This window comes from Dipodomys merriami, unplaced genomic scaffold, assembly GCF_024711535.1.
Source record: "Dipodomys merriami isolate MVZ:Mamm:240054 unplaced genomic scaffold, mDipMer1.0.p SCAF_25, whole genome shotgun sequence".
Classification (NCBI taxonomy): domain Eukaryota; kingdom Metazoa; phylum Chordata; class Mammalia; order Rodentia; family Heteromyidae; genus Dipodomys; species Dipodomys merriami.
This window is the reverse complement of record NW_027203937.1, coordinates 23744184-23764969: the sequence shown is the minus strand read 5'-3', so window position 1 is coordinate 23764969 and position 20786 is coordinate 23744184. Positions and strand designations below refer to the sequence as shown.

The following is a 20786-nucleotide window of genomic DNA, read 5'->3' as shown; positions in this document are numbered from 1 at the left end:
CAGGCAAAATAAATAAATAAAAAGTCTGATTGTGGTTGAAAGCCAGCCAGGGCAGCAAAGTCCCTGAGACTCTTATCTCCAATTAACTACCAGAAAAAACAAACAAACAAAAATAATGGAAGTGGCACTTTGGCTCAAGTGGCAAAGCACTTGCCTTGAGCTGAAGAGCTCAAGGACAGCACCCAGGCCCAGAGAGTTCAAGCCATGACCGACCAAAAAAAAAAAAAAAAAAAGTTTGTCAGTTTCTTAAGATTCAATGTAGTGTGCTAATGGCTCATGCCTGTAATTCTAGCTACTCAGTAGACTGAGATCTCAGGATTCAGGTTCAAAGCCAGCTTGGGCAGGAAAGTCCATGAGATGCCTATCTCCAATCAACAACCAAAATGCTAGAAGTAAAAAAAAAAAAAATGCTAGAAGTAGTTTAAGTTGAAGAAAGCCAGCCTTGAGTGAAAAAGCTAAGGGACAGTGCACAGGCCTTGAGTTTAAGCCCCAGTATCAGAAAAAAAAAAAAAAAATCCATGTAGAATTACAATTCAGTAGCCCTAACCCTCCATATATATGCCCAAGAAACATAAAACCTATGTCACCTGAAAGCTTGTACTTAGATGTTTTAGAAACATGCCTAATAGCAAAAGGTAAAAACATCCATGTGTCCATTAATGAAAAAAATGTGCTATAACCGTATGTATAATGGAAAAATTAAAGCAGAACTAACATATGCACTGACATGAACTGGCAAATACCAACCTAGGCAAAATAAGCCAGTCAGGGTTCACATACTATATGATTTTATTTATTTGAAATGTGAAAAATAGGTAAATCTACAGATTTAAGGGTAGGGAAGAAATAAGGGAGTAAAGTGTAGGTAGTTTGGGACAATGGTGAACATATTCTGAAGTTGACTGTGATAAGCATATAAATATAAGTGGTAGGTATAAGAAATGTACAACTCAGAAAATATCGAAATTCACCTAAGCAGTGTATTAAGGTATGTAAATTCAGTCAATAAAGCTGTTATTAAAGTGGGAGAAATGTAAATTATTAAGTATTTTCCAAATAACCAAAATACCCCAGGAGAAATTATTTATACATATTATTGGGACTTTGGGGAAATCTCATCATAAATAATATTTATAAGTACACATTGCCAAGAAAATAGTACTCAATAATACTCATGTTTTAAGTACATCAGAACACGTGTATGTTCTAGTAAGATTAAGGACAAAGCCAATCATAACCAGGGATCTACATTTTCTCACCCGCTGATTTAAGAAGCTTCCAAAATAAAGGGAGTTGATTCAAGACAATTGTCTGGCAATAGCTTTTTTCTTTTTCTTTTTTTCACTTTTAAAAACTTTGGGTAACAAAAGGGGGAATTGAAGGGGGAGAAAAAACCAACAAAACAAGAGCGACAAGGGGTAACAAAAAATTTGGTTCAGGTCTCACAAATTATATTCTTTGGCCAAAATCGGGAGGGAAAAAGAAGGGGAGGAAGAAAATAATAAGTTGTTAGCTTCTAATTTTCAATATTGTTTCAGCGATCTTAAAAAAAAATAGACAAAACACAAGGAAAACCAAGAGATCTGCCCGCGATTATGCGGGGGAAACTCTTGGCGCGGTGGACAGACGGGGTCCCGAGTGGGCCCCGGGCCAGACTAGCAGCCGGCGCCCCTGCTGGGGCCTGGCGCTAACCGTGGCCCCAGCGTCCCGAACCGAGATGCTCCGACTCGGCGCGCCTGGGGACACGCTCCCCGCGAAGGTCAGGCGCTGAAACGCCGCCGGGCGCCCGAGGACTCCACCCTCCCCACTCCCTCCCCTCGGCGGTCCCCAAGGGGAACAGGCGGGGCGCGGCGCGGAGACCAGGTGGGGGGGGCGTCCGCAGTGAGAAAAGCTCTGCCGCCCTAGAGTGGCGGCTGCGGGTTATTAATAAACTCCGCTTCTGCTCAGGCGCCGTACCGAAGCGGCCGTAGCATCGGCAAGGCCTGAAGCCCAGGCTTGGAAGCGAGAAGCCAAAGCCCAGGCCCAATGGGCCCGCGCCGCCGCGTTGAGGGCGGCGGCCGGGCGAAGAATAATGCACACTGGGTAAAAACACATTTATATACGAACCTCCGAGAAAATTTTCCAACAATTCCTTCGTCCGACCACCATGCACCAGGACAGGAAACAGCCGCCCGGCCCCCAGGCCCCGCAACTCGCATAGGAAGTCTGAGGCCCGCCCTCAGCTTCCATTGGGCTGTCAGTATGTCACTCAACGGACGCTTCCTGCTTCCTATTGGTTCAAATTCAGGCGACGCCAAGGGAAACTCCATTAGTCCCTTACGTCATCCTAGCCTGGCCTTCCCGCCAGCGTCTGAGTGGCTCGTGCGAAGTGCAGAATCTAAGCTTCTACGTCTGACTGGTTGGCAGAACGGCTCGTCCCAGCCCTACACCACTTCGCTAAGACGTGAAGTATGCCGATTCTGGGGCCCGGGCGGCAGACGCCATCTTGTAGCGAGGGTGGGAGGCTGGTCCTTGTGATTACCCGGGAGGGAGAAGGAGTGACGGGCGCCATTTTCCCCACAGGGGCGAGGACGCAGCTTGGGGGCTCCCGGTGGGCTTGCCGGAGCACATTCTGGAGACCGGATGGCCTTTGCCTCGCGGTTGCCGGATGTTGTCTCGTCCGGAGGGAGGAGAAGGGAAGGAGGAGGACTGGCTGCGAGGCCCTCAGGCTCCCCGGAGATTCCCAGTGCTGGCCGAGGCCTTGGGTCTCGGGCGAGGGCTCTGCTTGGCGGAGAGCGGGCGTGTGCCGGGAGCCGGCTTCCTGGCGTGCCGGTGTTTCCACCGTCGCCGGGCGGGTGTAGCGAGGACGGGTTGGCGGAAGGGTGATCCTTCAGCCCCTGCGGAGCTCGGTGGCCGGGGCCTTGGACTCCGCAGGGAGACGATGTCGGTTCTGCTGTGCGGTCTTGTCCTTTTGGGTCTTGAGTTTGAAGTCGATTGAAATGCTGTCCTTGCATTTGTATGTTTTCTCCCTGTTGTGTGTCGTGGAATTAAAGTCAAAAGGATGGGAAGAGCATTGGGTGGGAATCCCGAATAGGTTCGTTATGGCATGAGTGATACTGCTTCTTGCTCTCAACCCAATCCTTTTCTAAACCATTGGCAAAGCTAGTAAACCCTCATTTGTTTGGCAAGCTAGATCATGGCAGTTCTCTCTTTTAAGTCGAGTGTGTACGAAGAATGGGGAGGCTGGGCTCAGATTTGAATCCTTTCATAAACTGGGAGATTAAGGTGATTATATAATGGATAATCAGGGCTTTGGTTATATTTTCGCTTAGAACTGACTCTAGTTTGAGTTTGGAATGTTGTTTCTGTACATCTCCTTGATATCCAAATACAATGTGAAAGAAAATCGTTTTGATGCATAATAAACAATTTTAAAGTAGTTCTGATTTTTTGTGGGGGTGGGGTCGGTGGCTCACGCCTGTGATCTAGCTACTCAGTTCCGATTATTTACAGGCCACGGTGTCAGATTACATTGGATTAGGCCACCTGATAAGTAGGGGTTTTGCTCATTTCAAGTTCACAATAGCTTCTCTTGAGAAAATGAAAAACACGTGCTTTTGGTTTAAACTTTGTGCATCCTTCAGAAAATATCTGTATTTTATAACCAAAACTTTGCCTTTTTTTTTTTTTTTCCCCCAGATAGGTTCTCATGTAGGCCAGGTTGGCCTGGAACTCCTACCTTAGTTTCCAGAGTGCAAGGATTACAGGAGTATATCACTAGCTGCACTATTAAAACTTTTTTCAGGGCTGGGAATGTGGCATAGTGGCAAGAGTGCTTGCCTAGCATGCATGAGGCCCTGGATTCGATTCCTCAGTACCACATACACAGAAAAAGCTTGAAGTGGCATGGTCAAGTGGTTAAGAGTTCTAGCCTTGAGCAAAAGCTCAGGAACAGTGTCCAGGCTTCTGAGTTCAAGCCCCAGGACTAGCAAAATAATTTTCAATTTGTGAAGCAGTGAAAACTTGTATTAATCCCACACAAGTTTTTCTAACTATAGCTCTATGAAAGGTGGTTTTTGGTTTTTTTTTGGGTCCAGTCGTGGGGCCTGAACTCGGCCTGGGTGCTGTCCCTCAGCTCTTCAGCTCAAGGCTAGCACTCCACCACTTGAGCCACAGTGCTACTTCCAGCTTTATTTTTCTGCTTATGTGGTGCTGAGGAATGGAACCCAAGGCCTCATGCATGCAAGGCAAGCGCTCTACCACTGAGCCACCTTCCCAGCCCTGAAAGGGTTTTTTTGGTTGGTATTTTGTGCCAGTACCAGGGCTTGAATTCAGGGCCAAGTTGCTTAGCTATTTCATTCATTCCAGTACAGCTTTATTGCTAATTAGTGGAAGATGAAGGTTATCAGACTTCTGCTTGGGGTAACTTGAAACCACTGAACTCGGATTATAGACCCATGCCACCACATTGATGCATTAAACACTTAAAATCAGTTTTTGTGGGAGAAGACTTCTAGGTGACTTATCTATAACAGATTTTAATAATTCCCTCCCACCTCCCTATTAAACACTAAAGAATTGAAAACCCACAGTTGGTTTCATTAGGAGATGTGGCTATTGATGTCTTATTTTAGCACCTGTTGGTAAGGTAAAACAACCTATTTCCCACTTATAGGGAAGATAGTTATAATGTATATTGACAAAACATAGCAGTTCCTGGTCGAGATGTGCAAATAAAGTTTTACCTATCTCTTCCCAGTCCCCATTATATGGTTTATAGAGGTTCTTAAGCACCTTGACAACTTTGAAATTTTGAGGAAAGCTAGGAAAAAAATACACCTCAAATAGTTGGGCGCTGGTGGCTCACGCCTATAATCCTAGCTATTCAGGAGGTTGAGATCTGAGGATCACAGTTCAAAGCCAGTCCGGGCAGGAAACTCCTCGAGACTATCTCCAATAAACCACTAGAAAACCGGGAAGTGATGCTGTGGCTCAAGCTGTAGAACACTTGCCTTGAGTTGACTCCCAAGCCGAGTTCAAGCCCCAAGACCAACAAAAAAACCCCAAACAAACCCAAGTGATCCACTTTTGTAGCAAACAGTGGATCAATAGCTGAATCCTCATATTTGTAGACAATTTATTTAATCCGAGTTATCTTCCACACTGAAAGTGACATATCAGATGACATTCTATTTGTCAGGGTTTAATGAAAACCATATATATATATATATATATATATATATATATATTTATTTATTCATTTGGAATCTTTGGAGTTCTCAATATGTATGTTGTCAAACCACAGGTATTGGTAGCATGATTTTCATCATTTCAAAGTGGTTTATACTACCAAATATGTGTGCAAGTTTTCCATGTTAAAGTTCTATTCTTCAACCACGTACTAGGTCTGTTCCATCTTTGCAAATACCCAACTCGGGGGCTGGGAAGGTGGCTCAGTGGTAGAGCACTTGCCTTGCACGCATGAGGCCCTGGATTTGATTCCCAAGCACCACATAAGCAAAAAGAAAAAAGCCGGAAGTGGTGTTGTGACTCAAGTGGTAGAGCGCTAGCCTTGAGCTGAAGAGCTGAGGGACAGTGCCCAGGCCCAGAATTCAGGCCCCACGACCGGACCCCCCCCCCCAAAAAAAAAATTCAAAAAAAAAAAAAAAAAAAGGAAAATACCCAACTCGAACAATAGGTCCAACATATACCAATTATTTATGTATATTAGGGTTAAGTAATGACAAACTAGGAAGATACTCAGTATGTGTGCTCCTGGGGATTGAATCTAGGACCTGGAATAAACTAGGCAAGGAATGTACTTGAAACATACACCTTCACCCCTGTATGTCTGTGAAACTGATTGGCTCTGCAAGATTCTACCATTTTTGTCTTCTGATTACTTTGATTAAGTCCATTTTAGAACATTCCAGACAAAAGGAAAACTAATGTCAATGTAAAACACCAGGTGCTGGTGGTGCATGCCTATAATCTTAGCTACTCAGGAGGCTGAGATCTGAGGATCACAGTTTAAAACCAGTCTAGACAGGAAAGTCCACGACACCTCCAATAAACAAAAAAAAGCTGAAGTAGAACTGTGGCTCAAATAGTAGAACAGACTTGAACATAAAAAAGCTCAGGGACAGCAGGGTGCTTGCTGGTGGCTCTGTAATCCTAGCTACTCAGGAGGCTGAGATCTGAAGATCATGGTTCAAAGCCAGCCTGGGCAGGAAAAGCTGTAAAACTCTTATCTCCAATAAACCACTCAAAAAACTGGAAGTGGTGGCTCTGTGGCTCAAATGTAGTGCTAGCCTTGAGCTGAAGAGCTGAGGGACAGCAGCCAGGCCGAGTTCAAGCCCCATGACCAACCAAAAAATAAATAAATAAATAAAAAGCTCAGGGACAGCCCCCGAGACTGGCCAAAAAAAAGTCTAAGAGTACAACAGTACAGTTACACAGTAATCCAGGAATGAAATAGCTGTCTGCCATTACTGGGGCCTGAATTCAGGGCCAGGGTGGATACTGTACCATGAGCTATAGCTCCTCTTTGTTTTTTTGGATGGTTAACTGGAGGTAAAGTTGCATAGTTGAACCCTGATCCTACACCTCAGACTCCTGAATAGCTAAGATTACAGGTATGAGCCACCAGTGCCTGACTCCATGAGATTCTTACAGGTGTGAGCCACCAGCAAGTGGCTATTAAATTCTTAATACGGGCTGGAAAGGTGGTTCAGTGGCAGAGTGCTTGCCTTGCATGCATGAAGCCCTGGGGTGATTCCTCGGCACCACATAAGCAAAAAGAAAAAAGCCGGAAGTGGCACTGTGGCTCAAGTGGTAGAGCGCTAGCCTTGAGCTGAAGAGCTGAGGGACAGTGCCCAGGCCCAGAATTCAGGCCCCACGACTGGACCCTCCCCCCCCCCAAAAAAAATTCTTAATACATCTTACAGTAAAAGTTAAATGCAACACAGCAAAAGGAAAAAAAAAAAGGCATTTAACATTTTATCCCTTTAGTCTGATAGGTAATATACACAAGTATTTTGGTGGGAGAGGGGGGAGTGGGCCTGAACTCAGGGCTTGGGCACTGTCCCGGAGCTCTTTTGCTCAAGGCTCATAGACTACCATTTTGAGCTACAGCACCACATCCTGTTTTATGTTGGTTAATTGGAGATAAAGAGTCAAGTAGACTTTCCTGTCAGGGCTGGCTTCAAACCATGATCCTCAGATCTCAGCCTCTGGAGTTGCTAAGATTACAGGTATGAGCCACCAGTGCCTGGCTCTTCATGTTATTTTATTTAATTAAAAAAAAATTTTTTTTTTTGGGGGGGGGGTCCGGTCATGGCGCCTGAACTCTGGTCCTGGGCACTGTCCCTCAGCTCTTCAGCTCAAGGCTAGCCCTCTACCACTTGAGCCACAGTGCCACTTCCGGCTTTTTTCTTTTTGCTTATGTGGTGCTGAGGAATGGAACCCAAGGCCTCATGCATGCAAGGCAAGTGCTCTACCACTGAGCCACCTTCCCAGCCTGTTATTTTATTTTTTGCCAGTACTGGGGCTTGAACTAGGCCTGGGCGCTGTCCCTGAGCCTTTCGGTGCTCAAGGCTAGCACTTTACCACTGGAGCCAAGCTCTACTTCTGGCCTCTTCTGTTTATGTGGTACTAAGGAATCAAACCCAGGGCTTCATGTATATTGGAAAGCTTTCTACCACTAAGCCACATTCCCAGCCCTCATGTTATATATTTTTTAGAACAAAACATATGTAGAAAACTGGTTAGATTTGAGTGCCAGTAGCTCATGCTTGTAATCCTAGCTACTCAAGTTGCTGAGCTCTGAATGTAGCAGGGAAAAGTTCATGAAACTTCTATCTCCAATTAACCACTAAAAAGTTGGAGGTGGAGCTGTAGCTAGTAATGAAGAAGCTAAGGGATGCAACATAAACCTGTCTTCAAGCCCCAGTACTCCCACACACACAAATACTGTGGGCCTGGATGTAGCTCAGTAGAAAGAGCATACACAAACAAGGAACTGAGTTGGATCCTTAGCTTCTCAAGGAGGAACAGAGCAGCTGCTTATGAAGCTGTGGCAGGAGGGTTGAGTTCAAAGCCAGACCCATCTACAAAAACAAAAACAAAACACTTGAGTGCTGATGGACTATGCCTCTAATCCTAGCTAATCTGGGAAGCAAAGATGGAAAAGATTGCTGTTTTAGGCCAGCCCAGGCAGGAAAGTTCGAGACCTGATCAACCAATAGCTGGTGTACAAGACATCCTAGTGATATGTAAAGTTGTTGTAATCAAGACTGTGGTTCCTAGCTGGGCACTGGTGGCTAATACCTTTAATCTAGCTAGCTACTCAGGAGTCTGAGATCTGAGGATCATAGTTTGAACCAACTCTGGCAGGAAAGTCTCCATGAGACTCTTATCTCCAATCAACCAGCAGAAAACTGCACTCAAGCCCAAAGTTCAAGCCCCAAATCGATCCAGAAAAGACCATGGTTTCAAGCCAGCCTAGGCAGAAAACTTTGGGAAATTCCATCAAAATAGAAGCTGGGTGGGTAGCTTGTCATTTGGGGCTATAACAGGAACCCTTTAAAAATAAGCAGATCATCTGGGTGCTGGTGGCTCAGGCCTGTAATCCTTACTACTCAGGAGGCTGAGATCTGAGGATCCCAGTTCAAAGCCATCTGGGGCAGGAAAGTCGGTGAGAATTTTATCTCAAATTAACCACCAGAAAACCACAAGTGGCACCGTGGCTCAAGTGGTAGAGCGCTAGCCTTGAGCTGAAGAACTAAGGGACAGCACCCAAGCCCAGAGTTTTAAGAAGCACAAGCGACCCCCCCCCCAAAAAAAGTGCAGATCACAGAGGATCATGATTCAAATATAGCCCAGGCAGTTAACTCTGTGTCAACTTGTTCTTCCAATTAAGCAGCAAAAAGTCCAAAATAAAGCTGTGACTCAAGTTGTAGAGCACTAGACTTGAGCAAAAGAGGACAGCACCCAGACCCGTAATTTACGCTCCTGTACTAGCACAAAAAGAAATCACCACCTGAGCAAGAAGTGAAACTAGCTGCACACTGGTGGCTCCTGCCAGTACCCTAGCTACTCAAGAGACAGATCTAAGGATTGCAGTTCAAAGCCAGCCCTGGCAGGAAAGTCTATAAAACTGTTAACTTCAATTAACCACCAGAAAACCAGAAGTGGCACTGTGACTTGTGATTCAAAGTGGCAGAGTGCTGGACTTGAGCAAAAAGTTCAGGGACAGTAGCCAGGGCCTGAGTTCAAGTCCCATTGCCAACAACCACCACAAAAGGAAAACATTCAGTGCAAAACCAAGGCTGGAGACATGATAAACACTACAGCATATTCCCAGCAAGTGTGAACCCAGGTTCAAATCCTAGTATTTCTCACTGAAAATGTTAAATGTATATAAAACTTTCTCAGGCACCTACCCAAGTCATTACAAGTCAGGATATGGTAAAGACACCTGTGCATTTATGTTCACCGTTGCTCTGTTCACAATACCTAAGTTATAGAAACAGCCCAACATCCAACAACAGATAAATGGCTCAAAAAAAGTGGCATTTATATGTGTAATTTTACTCATCCATTATAATTAAGATTGTATTAACTGCAGAGAAATGGATGGACTTAGAACAACCCATACTGAGGTAAACCAAACTCAGAGACACAAACAGCATAGGTTTTCTCTCATATGTGGAAGTTACATCTAAACTATAACTGGATATAACCTATGTAGGACATCTATCTAGGCATATTCACACATAGACTACAGGATACACTGAGGAGAGAACCCCAAAGTTCAGAATATGGAAACATTTTTTTGTTATTGTTGATGATATTTGTTTTAGGGGGTAAAAGGGGAATACAGAAATAGAGGAAGGATGAAAAATGTAATCATGCTATTCAGTATACATTACATGGAAAATGATCTATGTAACTTGTGGGCAGAAAAAAGGGGAAAATTACAGGGAAGTGAAGAAAAGGGAGACACCGTCCAATAGAAATGCATGCTGGGGCTCCATGGCTTATACCTTTAATCCTAGCCACTCAGGAGCCTTGAGATTGGAGGATCCTGGTTCAAAGCCAGCCTGGACAGGAAAGGCTGTGTAACTCTTATCCCCAGTAAGCCACCAGAAAACAGGAAGTGGCTCAAGTAATAGAACTCTGTCCTTGAGCAGAAGAGCTGAGGGCCAGTGCTCAGGGCCAGAGTCCAAGCTACATGACATCAAAAAAAAAAAAAAAAAAAAAAAAAAGTAATCCCTCTGTACAGCGTGGAAAGTAGGGTCTGGTGGTGCACACCTGTAAGTCTAACTACTCAGGAGGCTGAGGACTATGGTTTGAAACCAGCCAGGGCAGTGAAGTCTCTGGCACTCTCATCTCCAATTAACTATCAAAAAGCTGGAAGTCAAACTGTGACTAAAGTGGCGAGTACTAGACTTGAGCAACAAATCTCAAGACCACTGTCAGCATTTTATTTTAATTTTTTTTGCCAGTTGTAGAGCCGAATCTCACTGAGACTTTTTCCGCCTGAACAAGGATCCTCAAATCTTGACCTCCAGATTATAGGCATGAGCCACCAGTACTTAGTGACATTTTTAAGGCCTTTTTTTCATGTTTGTTTCAAAGCAGCATATAGGTCACCCCTACCTCTAGTTTCATCCTAAGTATAGCAGAGTGAAAAAGTTGGCAGGGCCAAAAAACTCTGGGTAAGGCTTTATCATTAAAAAAAAAAAAACTATATGTACAACTATATGTACAAAAAGTACTGTATCTTATACAAACCCAGGCATTATGACTTAAGATCTATAAGAAATTTAAGGAAATCATAAAGATTAAGGTATATATTTGATACATTAGAAACTACAACTTAAACATTAATATGTCTCAATTAACATCTATAGAGATTAGATTGGATTATATGACACAAGACAAATCTTTCTTCTTTTCCATGCCAATACACATTTCCTTAAACAAAATCTCAGAAAACAAGAATTTTTGTTTTGTACATGGGAATAACTAAAACCTTTATTAGATATTTTTTTTCAGTAACAATAATGTGAAACCTGGAATTTTCAAAGAGCAGTGAGTTCTGAAATCTTATCAAGTAGACTAGATATAACGGGACAAATAAAAGTTAAGACCAGAATGTCAATAGTATTCAGAGCTCCACTCTGTAGACAACGTTGTAATACACAACTCCATTTTTATTTTTACTGATTTTATATAATTGTGAAATCCCCTAAAGCAACCTAAGATACACTTGGTGTCCAACTTTGGGGGAAAAGGGAGTAGAAACACACTTGATTAACATTTTTCAGCCACACATCTTAGACATTTTTTTCCCCAAGATTTTAGTAGTAAATTCATAAATATAGGAAATACCTTCACTCCTTCAATGTTAAAATAGAAAACCAAACAGTGCCAACAGCAGTGGCTAAATTACTGGTATACAAGAAAAACACAACACCAATGAGTTTTCTTAATTATGCATTTTAAATATCAATATGTGCATTTCATTTTACAGTTATAAATTTTCTAATCTGTTTTAGACAACAGCATGTAGTAGTTTTGAATCCACTGAGATGTTGCTTTCAATTTGAAATATTTGTGTATACATGTATATAAAAAATAATCCAATGTATGAGTCATCCTACAGATGTTTAAGATCAGTAAAAGCTTTTTTTTGAACATGCAGTTAGGAAGAGAGGGAAGCAACCCAACCTCTCTACACTGTCTTGTTGCTGGCTTGTTTTTGCAGTGGTATCAATAGTGGTTTTGGGAGGGAACCATGTGCCTTCAGCCTAAGTAGTTAACATCAGATACCACAATCTTTAAGAGGGGTAGAAAACATGGAGAAAGGGGAATAGGCCAGTTTAAAAGAACAAATGAAGTGTGTATTTTGTGTACTTATACAAGATAAAAACAGGCCAATGGGAAGGAGATAATTATAATTAAGAACAAAAGTGCAATCAAATCACGACATAATAGCCGAATTAAGTTCTTTTAATAGATTGCATATATAGATGTTTAGCCATACTCTTAAGATCACCTCTTTAAGAGTAGAACTTCATATATCCAATTTACACGCTTCAGATATTACCTTTCCTATTTGTTACAGTAAGGTCTTATATCCAAATATCCACTTGTACACTGAGAGCTTTAAGGAAGGAAAAAAAAAAAAGAGGACACAGAGGGAGTTGCCATTTTTAGCAGCAATGAATATCACTAACCCCTTTTTACATACCGAATTCAAGTCACTATCAGAGGTGAGTGCACCACAAAGTTACCAGGTACAAAATTGCTAGTTCATTTTTAAATTAATAATTAACCTGAAATTACCCCACCCCCACCCCATTATATCCCTTCTTATAAACAGCAAACATTTTTGCTTTTATACATAGGCTAGCAGGCTTGTTTCAATATGAAAGTGCTAATTCATTTACAGATTTTTAAATCAGTTATGTAGTGCTACAATAAATGTCCAATAATCTACACGGGAACAATCTTTGATGAATGATGAAGAAAATGAATAAGGCTATCAGATTACCTTATCATATTTACATATAAAGGTTACCCAATGGTAAGAGACAGAAATTGAATACTCATAGGTGTAAAAATTACATCTACCTTTGAGCTTTATACTGTAAATGAGACATTTTAAATAGTCCTGTAGCCCATGCCTATTTTTTTTCCTCAGAAAAAGAAAAGCTGCCTTCATGACATCCCCTCGTTTCAGATTTCCACAGTGTCATTTGAAGCTTCAGAGTCTGGATCTTACTTTCTTCAAAAAATAAAGAAAATACCCCTCCCCAAGTTTCCCTACCCCAATCCCTCTGGTTTTTCTTCCAGTGCCAGGTTGCATGATCAGGTCCCACCTCCTGGGGTTTTCTTGTCCATCTATTGATCAATTAGTTTAGAATAGATAACATGAACCAGTTCTGGAACCACTACTAGGAGGAACACAAGCTCTTCACTACAATCACACAGCAGGAAAGAAAGTGATATACTCAATTCATCCCTGGTGCTGGGCCTCCAAAATTAAAAGAACTTGGCACGACTGGAGCACTAAATTTGTATCCTCCATGCTTCTCAATCATTTTGGATTCTAGAAAACAAAAAAATAAAACTTTTAGTCTTTCTCGAACTCCAAATGTGTACTATATAGAAGATAATCTAGTGTGTATTATAGACTTTGTTCTGCTCACTATGTAAAAAAGTCACCTTATATAAAGAATTTTATTCAAGCCAGGCGCTGGTGGCTCACGCCTGTAATCCTAGCTACTAAGGAGGCTGAGATCTGAGGATCACGGTTTAAAGCCAGCCCGGGCAGGAGAGACCGTGAGACTCCTATCTCCAATAAACCACCAGAAAACCAGAAGTGGCGCTGTAGCTCAAGTGGTAGAGCACTGGCCTTGAGCTGAAGAGCTGAGGGACAGCACCCAGGCCCAGAGTTCAAGCCCCACAACCGACCAAAAAAAAAAAAGAATTTTATCCTATCAGACTAGCTAATTATTATGAGCAGACTGTGAACCTGAGCTCAACCAATTTAAGCTAAGAGGCAGGGCCTGTTTCCTTAGGGATGAATAGGGACACAGCCTGTGTTCTTGTTTGTCAGATTTTTGGCTGATGCCACAACCTTATGCAGAAATAAATTTTCCATTGCTGACAAAGACAAACCAACACCAAACAAAAACCCACGTCTGCAACAGAACTTTCCATTATCAAACCATCACCTTGAGCTGAAAAGCAATATTCAATCCCTACACAAAGTAGTCTTTCATTTATATATTAAAAATCAACAAACTATAAAAAAAACCAAGGTCATTTCTCCTAATCCTCTCAGCAGAATATCAAGCACCTGCAATAGCTATGTACCTTTGTATTAATTCATTTGGAATGCTAGAGAGGGACAACAGGGTTTAGCATGTGTGAAGCAAGAATTTCACTCAGCTACACTTGCCACTTGCCTTCAATGTTAAATCCTTTCATAAAATTTTAAAGCTTTACAAACACACACACACACACACACACACACACACACACACACACACACACACACACACACACACACACACACACACACACACACACACACACACACACACACACACACACACACACACACACACACACACACACACACACACACACACACGAATGAGAGGTTATATTTCACTACCATACCATGGGCTGCTCTTCTTTGATCAGCTAGAGTTGCTATGTCCTGTAACTGTTTTCTTTGTTCTTCATTAAGACCATGAGTCAAAGCCTGGTACCACACAGGATTACGATTCTGAATAGCTGTATTGAAACAAACCGGAGAAAATAGAGCATTAATAACAGATGTTCCTTTCTATTTTGTTCCCAATTCAGTCACATAAAATACTTAAAATTCTGCTCTATTTTATATTTCTCAAGGAATCAGGAATTTTAAAAGTTATTTTTGAAATGAGGGCTGGGAAGGTGGCTCAATGGTAGAATGCTTGCCTCGCATGCATTAGGCCCTGGGATTTGATTCCTCTGCACCATATAAACAGAAAAAAAGCTGGAAGTGGCACTGTGGCTGAAGTGGTAGAGCACTAGCCTTGAGTTCAAGCCCCACAACTAACAAAAATTTAAGAAAATTTAAAAATTAAAGTAAAAAGAAATGAAAGGGGACTGGGAAGGTGGCTGAATGATAAGAGTGCTTGCCTTGCATGAATGAGGCCCTGGGTTCAATTCCAGAGTACCAGAAAAGCAGAAAAGGCCGGAAGTGATACTGTGGCTCAAGTGATAGAGGGCTAGCCTTGAGCTGAAGAGCTGAGGGACAGCGCCTGGACCCAGAGTTCAGGCCCCACGACCGGCATAAATAATAAATGAATAAATAAATAAATTTCTTGATGGATCCTACCAATTTTTTAAAAGATAATGGGGATAAGAAGTCCAGTTTACCTTCGGCCTCAAAAAAAAAAATCTAATTGCTCTCATAATTGGTAAAAGATTGTCTACAACTCAGTTTTACACAAGTAATCAAATAAGACTTCAGGAATAAAATTAACTCCCTTCAAAGCTTCACAGTTAACCCAACTTAGGAAATGACCAAATTTCAAAAAAAAAAAAATTAGTACTAAACTTAAAAAGATACTAAAAACACTAGAGACAGGAGAAAGATAAATGTTACAAAACAAATCCTTAACTTGTTTGGCCTACTCAAAAATCAACCTTCCTTTTCTTTCTCTTTCTTTCTCTCTCTACCCCCTCCCCCCCCTCTTTCCTCCCTTCTTTTCTGCCAGTCCTAGGTTTGGCCCTACTAGTTTATGGCCCATCCTAGCTACTCAGGAGGCTGAGATGTGAGGGTCACTGTTTAAAGCCAGCCTGGGCAGTGAAGTCGGTGAGACTCTTATCTCCAATTAACTAAAAAGCTGAAAGTGGAGCAGTGGTAGACTGCTAACATTGGGCAAAGAAGCTCAGGTATAGCACCTAGGCCCTGAGTTCAAGTCTTAGGATAGACACACTCTATTTCTCTTTCTCTTCCTCCCCCCACCCCCGCCTCTCTTGGTCAGTCATGAGGTTTGAACTCCACTTGGGCACTATCCCTCAGCTCTTCAGCTAAAGGCGAGCTTTTACCACTTGAGCCATAGCATCACTTCAGATTTTGAGTGGTTTATTGGAGATAAGAGTTTTACCTGGGCTGGGAAGGTGGTTCAGTGGGTAGAGTGCTTGTCTTGCATGCATGAGGCCCTGGGTTTGGTTCCTCAGCACCACATAAGCAGAAAAAGCCAGAAATGGAGCTATGGCTCAAGCAGAAGTCTAGCCTTGAGCTGAAGAGCTGAGGGGCAGCGCCAAGGCCCAGAGTTCAAGTCCCACAACACACACTTCCCTGCCGGGAGATCCTCAGGTCTCAGCTTCCTGAGTAGCTAGGATTACAGGCATGAGCCACCAACTCCAGACTCGCACACTTTCTTTTTTTTTTTTTTTGGGTCCAGTCATGGGGCCTGAACTCTGGGCCTAGGTGCTGTCCCTCAGCTCTTCAGCTCAAGGCTAGCACTCTACCACTTGAGCCACAGTGCCACTTCCGGCTTTTTTCTTTTTGTTTATGTGGTGCTGAGGAATCGAACCCAGGGCCTCAGGCATGCAAGGCAAGTGCTCTACCACTGAGCCACATTCCCAGCCCTGGCACACTTTCTTATCATGCATTTCCTGACTGGAGATACAACTCTGTGATAGAGAGTGGTTGTTTTGAATGTATGAGGGCCTGGTTCAAACCCAAAAACCATCAATTAGCCATTAGACATTTTTTTTGGGGGGCGGGGGGAGAGGGGAGGTAGAGGGAAGGTCAGTCATGGCTTGGGCACTATCCCTGAGCTCCTCAGCTCAAGGCTAGCGCTCTACCACTTGAGCTACAGCACCACTTCCAGTTTTCTGAGTGCATTATTGGAGATAAGCCTCTCATGGACTTCCTGCCCATGTTGGCTTTGAACTACAATCCTCAGATCTTAGACTCCTGAGTAGCTAAGATTACAGGCATGAGTTACCAGTGCCCAGTGCCATTTTATCTTCAATTGATCGAACTCTGGAAGTGACACAGTGGCTCAACTAGTGGAGTGCTAGCCTTGAGCAAAAGAGCTCAGGGACAGTGCCCAAGCCCCAAATTCAAGCCCCATGACTGGGGAAAAGAAACAAAACAAAAACATGTTTATCAAGACAAAAGGCTTTACAATTTACTCTAATATGGACTTGTTCAGAAACCAAAAACAAAAGAAAAAAAAAAAACAATTAAATGACAACTGTTTTGTCATGGTCTTAGAATACTTAAAACTTGGTTAACAGATCTGTATCAAAGTTCTACCCCTACTCATTACCTGAGTTATGGAACATCCTGTGTATCACTTTTATAGTAACAATAGAAAAAGAAATTTGGGCTGGGAAGGTGGATCAGTGGTAGAGTGCTTGCCTTGTATTCATGAGGCCCTGGGTTTGATTCCTGAGCACCATATAAGCAGAAAAAGCTGGAAGTGGCACTGTGGCTCAAGGGGTAGAGCTCTAGCCTTGAGCTGGAGAGCTGAGGAACAGTGCCCAGGCCCAAAGTTTAGGCCTCATGACCGGCAAAAGGAAAAAAAAAAAGAGAGAGAGAGAGAGAAAAAGAAAATTAAAAAAAGTTTCTACCCTCTGTACAAGATAATAAGAAAAATTTCTATGTGGGAATGATAAATAGGAATAACTACAGGGAAAACAAGTGTTTATTTTTTTTTTTTTTAATTTATTTATTTTTTGGTCCGGTCATGGGGCCTGAACTCTGGATCTGGGTGCTGTCCCTCAGCTCTTCAGCTCAAGGCTAGCACTCTACCACTTAAGCCACAGCGCCACTTCTGGCTTTTTTTCTTTTTGCTTATGTGGTGCTGAGGAATCAAACCCAGGGCCTCATGCATGCAAGCGCTCTACCACTGGGCCACCTTCCCAGCCCCAGGGAAAAAAAATAATTTTAAATAGCATTGGGATTTAATTTATTAGGATAGGTCTAATAGACCTTGAAATCCAAATAAATGCTTGTAACTAAAATGGCATCTAGTATTCTGGAATCATATACTTTGACACATCCAGAAGTATATGAATATTTAGGTATATATAATCCAAAAATCTTAGTTAAAGCTAAAATCCTGCCAGCTGTCCTAATTTAAAATGCTGAATTAAATTAGTTAATACAGAACATAGGAAAAAAAGAAAGCTGAATTGCAACTGATGATATGGATAGTCATACAGCCTTGATAGGTAAACCAGAGAAGAATGAATAAAGGTACTTAAAGCTGAGTGTAATGGCATATGCCTGTTATCTCAGCTCTGAAAGTTTATGCAAGAGGACGTTAAAAAGCCAGCTATGCTACAAATTGAAACCCTGTCTTAAAAACAAAACAGGCTCATGCCTGTAATCCTATCAACTCAGGAGGCTGAGATCTGAGGTTCTCGGTTCAAAGCCAGCCTGGGCAGGAAAGTCCGTGAGATTCTCATCTCCAGTAAACCACTAAAAAACCAGAAGTGGCACTGTGGCTCAGTGGTAGAGTGCTTGCCTAGCATGCATGGAGCCCTGAGTTTGACTCCTCAGTACAACATAAATAGAAAAAGCTGGAAGTAGCACTGTGCCTCAAGTGGTAGAGTGTTAGCCTTGAGCAAAAAGCAGCTCAGGGACAGTGCCTAGTACTGAGTTCAAGTCCTAGGACTGGCAAAAAAAAAAAAACCACACAAAAAAAATCCAAAACCAAAAATCCCCTCAGTATACTGAAAAACAAATCTAAAAATACCCAAATGTAAAATAATGAGGAAAAAATAATCTTAAACTCAAACCCAAATTTGATGAAAACATTAGAAATAATTTGCTTTGACCTTAAAGAATAGGCCCAAATATTAGGAGCGATGGGTAACAATGTTGTCAGACACCTTGTATTCATATACTGCTTTGTAGAATGGGAACTTCTTTGTACAACTACTTAAGAGATAATAAATTTTTTTAAATGTTAAAAAAAAAACCACAAAAAAATAGAAGAAAAAAAAAAAAAGAAGAGGCACAAATAACAGATTTCTTCAATGAAATGGCTCCATTCAGTTAGTTGACTTACTTTGGAATATAGCTTTAAATATCTGATACTCATCAACAGGGTTGTCTTCATCATCAATGATTGTAGAGTAGCCTTCCAGAGCTGTCTCCTCAGCATCGTCTTCTTCCCAGTCTTCATCATCTCCATCTTCTCCTGCTTGCTTGGCCAGAATCTCCAAATATTCTTGCCCATCTTCATCAATGTCATCTTCATCACTCCCAAGTTCCTCTGCAAAGTCATAAGATTGATACTGAAATATTTTGTTACTAACCAAAGTGACAGCTATATAACACTTGCAGTAAAAATTACAAATCATAAAATTCAAGTTCCAAGAATTTGTATTTAAATACATCTCACAATAAACAGACACATCACAACCCTGAGCTACACCTCCTAATGCAAGAGGGTTTTTTTTTTTTTTTTTGGGGGGGGGGGTCCAGTCGTGGGCCTTAACTCTGGGCCTGGGTGCTGTCCCTCAGCTCTTCAGCTCAAGGCTAGTGTTCTACCACTTGAGCCACTTCCGGCTTTTTTTTCCTGCTCATGTGGTGCTGAGGAATCGAATCCCGGGCCTCAGGCATGCAAGGCAAGCGCTCTACCACTGAGCCATCTTCCCAGCCCAAAAGGTTTTAAAAGGTTTTATGTAGGATTGAATATCTTGAAATATTTTACTTGCCCTTGAGTTCTCCTGGTTGAAAACTGGTACAAACTAAATACTGATAACAAAATATAAATCCATATAATTTCTAATTTGAGAATTACATTATAAAGTCTATATTAGACTCAAATTCTTTTTGCTTTAGCCTACGATTACATATTTTTCCGTTTTTCAAAAACCACTGTCAAGAGGCAGAAAGGCTCTGTTATCCCAATCTGAGACATAACAAGGAGTACAAAAATAGAGATTATAAAAATATTGAATCATCACTGTACCTGGCTTTTATTTACTTTTGTTTTCCAGTGCCAAACATATGTAGAGTCAAGTGTGTGTGTTAGCTGTGGGGCTTGAACGCGCTAGGCCTAGTGCTGTCTCTCAGTTCTTCAGTTCAAGGCAAGTACTCTGCCACACAGTGCCACTTCTGGTTTTCAGGTGGTTAATTGCAGGTAAGTCTCAGGACTTTCCTGACTGGGCTGGCTTTGAACCCTAATCCTCAGATCTCAGCCTCCTTGAGTAGCCAGGATTACAGGTATGAGCAACTGGTGCTTTTGCAGTTAGTAAGAAGACAAATCTTTCTACGAATTAACCAATTTTACAGAACTTGGCTATATCATAGATTTGTTGGGACAAAGGCCAGCAAACAAGTTCAGCCAATGGTATTTATAACAAGGTATGTTTTATATTTTTGCATCACAAATGCCTTACCAGTTTCATCATCATCTTCAGCTTCATCATCATCATCGCTGTCATTTTCATGTTCTGCATGACAGGCATATGCTCTTTTTAATCCATTAAATAAAAGGATAAAAGCTGGCAAGATCTGTCCTGATACTTGATTTAAAACTTGTGGTATTTGTTCCATATCAATAAGAGCACACAGACCCAGTACACACATCTTTCTATCATGAAGCCTAAAAAGAGATAAAATAAAATTTTTTTCTTTATTTAATTAAAATGATAAGAGCTCCTCATAAAGTTCCAATTTATTTCACTTACCCTAAGAAACAGTCAACATCATTAAGCCACTGTGTAATAAAATGATTTGTAACCGGTTCAACATTATTAGGGAAGCGCAGATTTTCTAAGGTATTGAGTAGTAGGTGTGGATTGTAATACAAAGCTGCAATTGCAACTTGCAGGCACATTGTTCGAAGTTCACTTGTCTTGACCTCTCTTGTCAGTCTCTCTAATGCTGCCTCCACAAATAAGGGAATGCACTGTAAAGAAAGAATCCAAGATATTTCAAAATCTGCCCATATTAACTTATTACATAACTAACCTTTTGCCCCATTACATGACCCAAATTTAATTTAAAGGCATTGCACCAGAAAATCTAATCTTGGAGAAATGAAGTCTTCACTCAGCTATTAGAGCCTGACCATTTATCAGTTATGGATTCACAAGGTTCCTATTTAAACTGACCATGAAAATTTAACTATTGGAAGTCTTCAAGCTACCTTGAATGATAACAAAGCACATATAAAACTGTCACATTTCTCTACATATTAAATACATGACCATTATTAATTCTTGTTAAATTTTAAATGGGCATAATATTGTACAAAATA

General features: G+C 41.7%; 2 protein-coding genes across 5 annotated transcripts in view; both read right to left on the bottom strand.

Moving 5' to 3' along the window:
- The window catches only part of Znf143 (zinc finger protein 143), a 46695-nt gene extending 44471 nt beyond the window's left edge, over positions 1 to 2224 (bottom strand). For 2 of the 3 annotated variants that reach the window (XM_070035283.1, XM_070035284.1), the window contains exon 1: positions 2107 to 2223. In XM_070035283.1, coding sequence (XP_069891384.1) covers positions 2107 to 2198 — 92 coding nt within the window. In that variant the 5' untranslated portion in view covers positions 2199 to 2223. Of the gene's footprint in view, positions 1 to 2106 lie in introns of all 3 variants that reach the window. The other variant, XM_070035285.1, reaches the window with a different exon arrangement.
- Positions 2225 to 11195: 8971 nt separating this feature from the next.
- The window catches only part of Ipo7 (importin 7), a 70238-nt gene continuing 60647 nt past the window's right edge, over positions 11196 to 20786 (bottom strand). For both annotated transcript variants that reach the window (XM_070035281.1, XM_070035282.1), the window contains 5 exons: positions 20215 to 20435; positions 19924 to 20129; positions 18585 to 18791; positions 14179 to 14295; positions 11196 to 13099 (listed from right to left, as the gene is read on the bottom strand). In XM_070035281.1, coding sequence (XP_069891382.1) covers positions 13002 to 13099; positions 14179 to 14295; positions 18585 to 18791; positions 19924 to 20129; positions 20215 to 20435 — 849 coding nt within the window. In that variant the 3' untranslated portion in view covers positions 11196 to 13001. The remainder of the gene's footprint in view (positions 13100 to 14178; positions 14296 to 18584; positions 18792 to 19923; positions 20130 to 20214; positions 20436 to 20786) is intronic.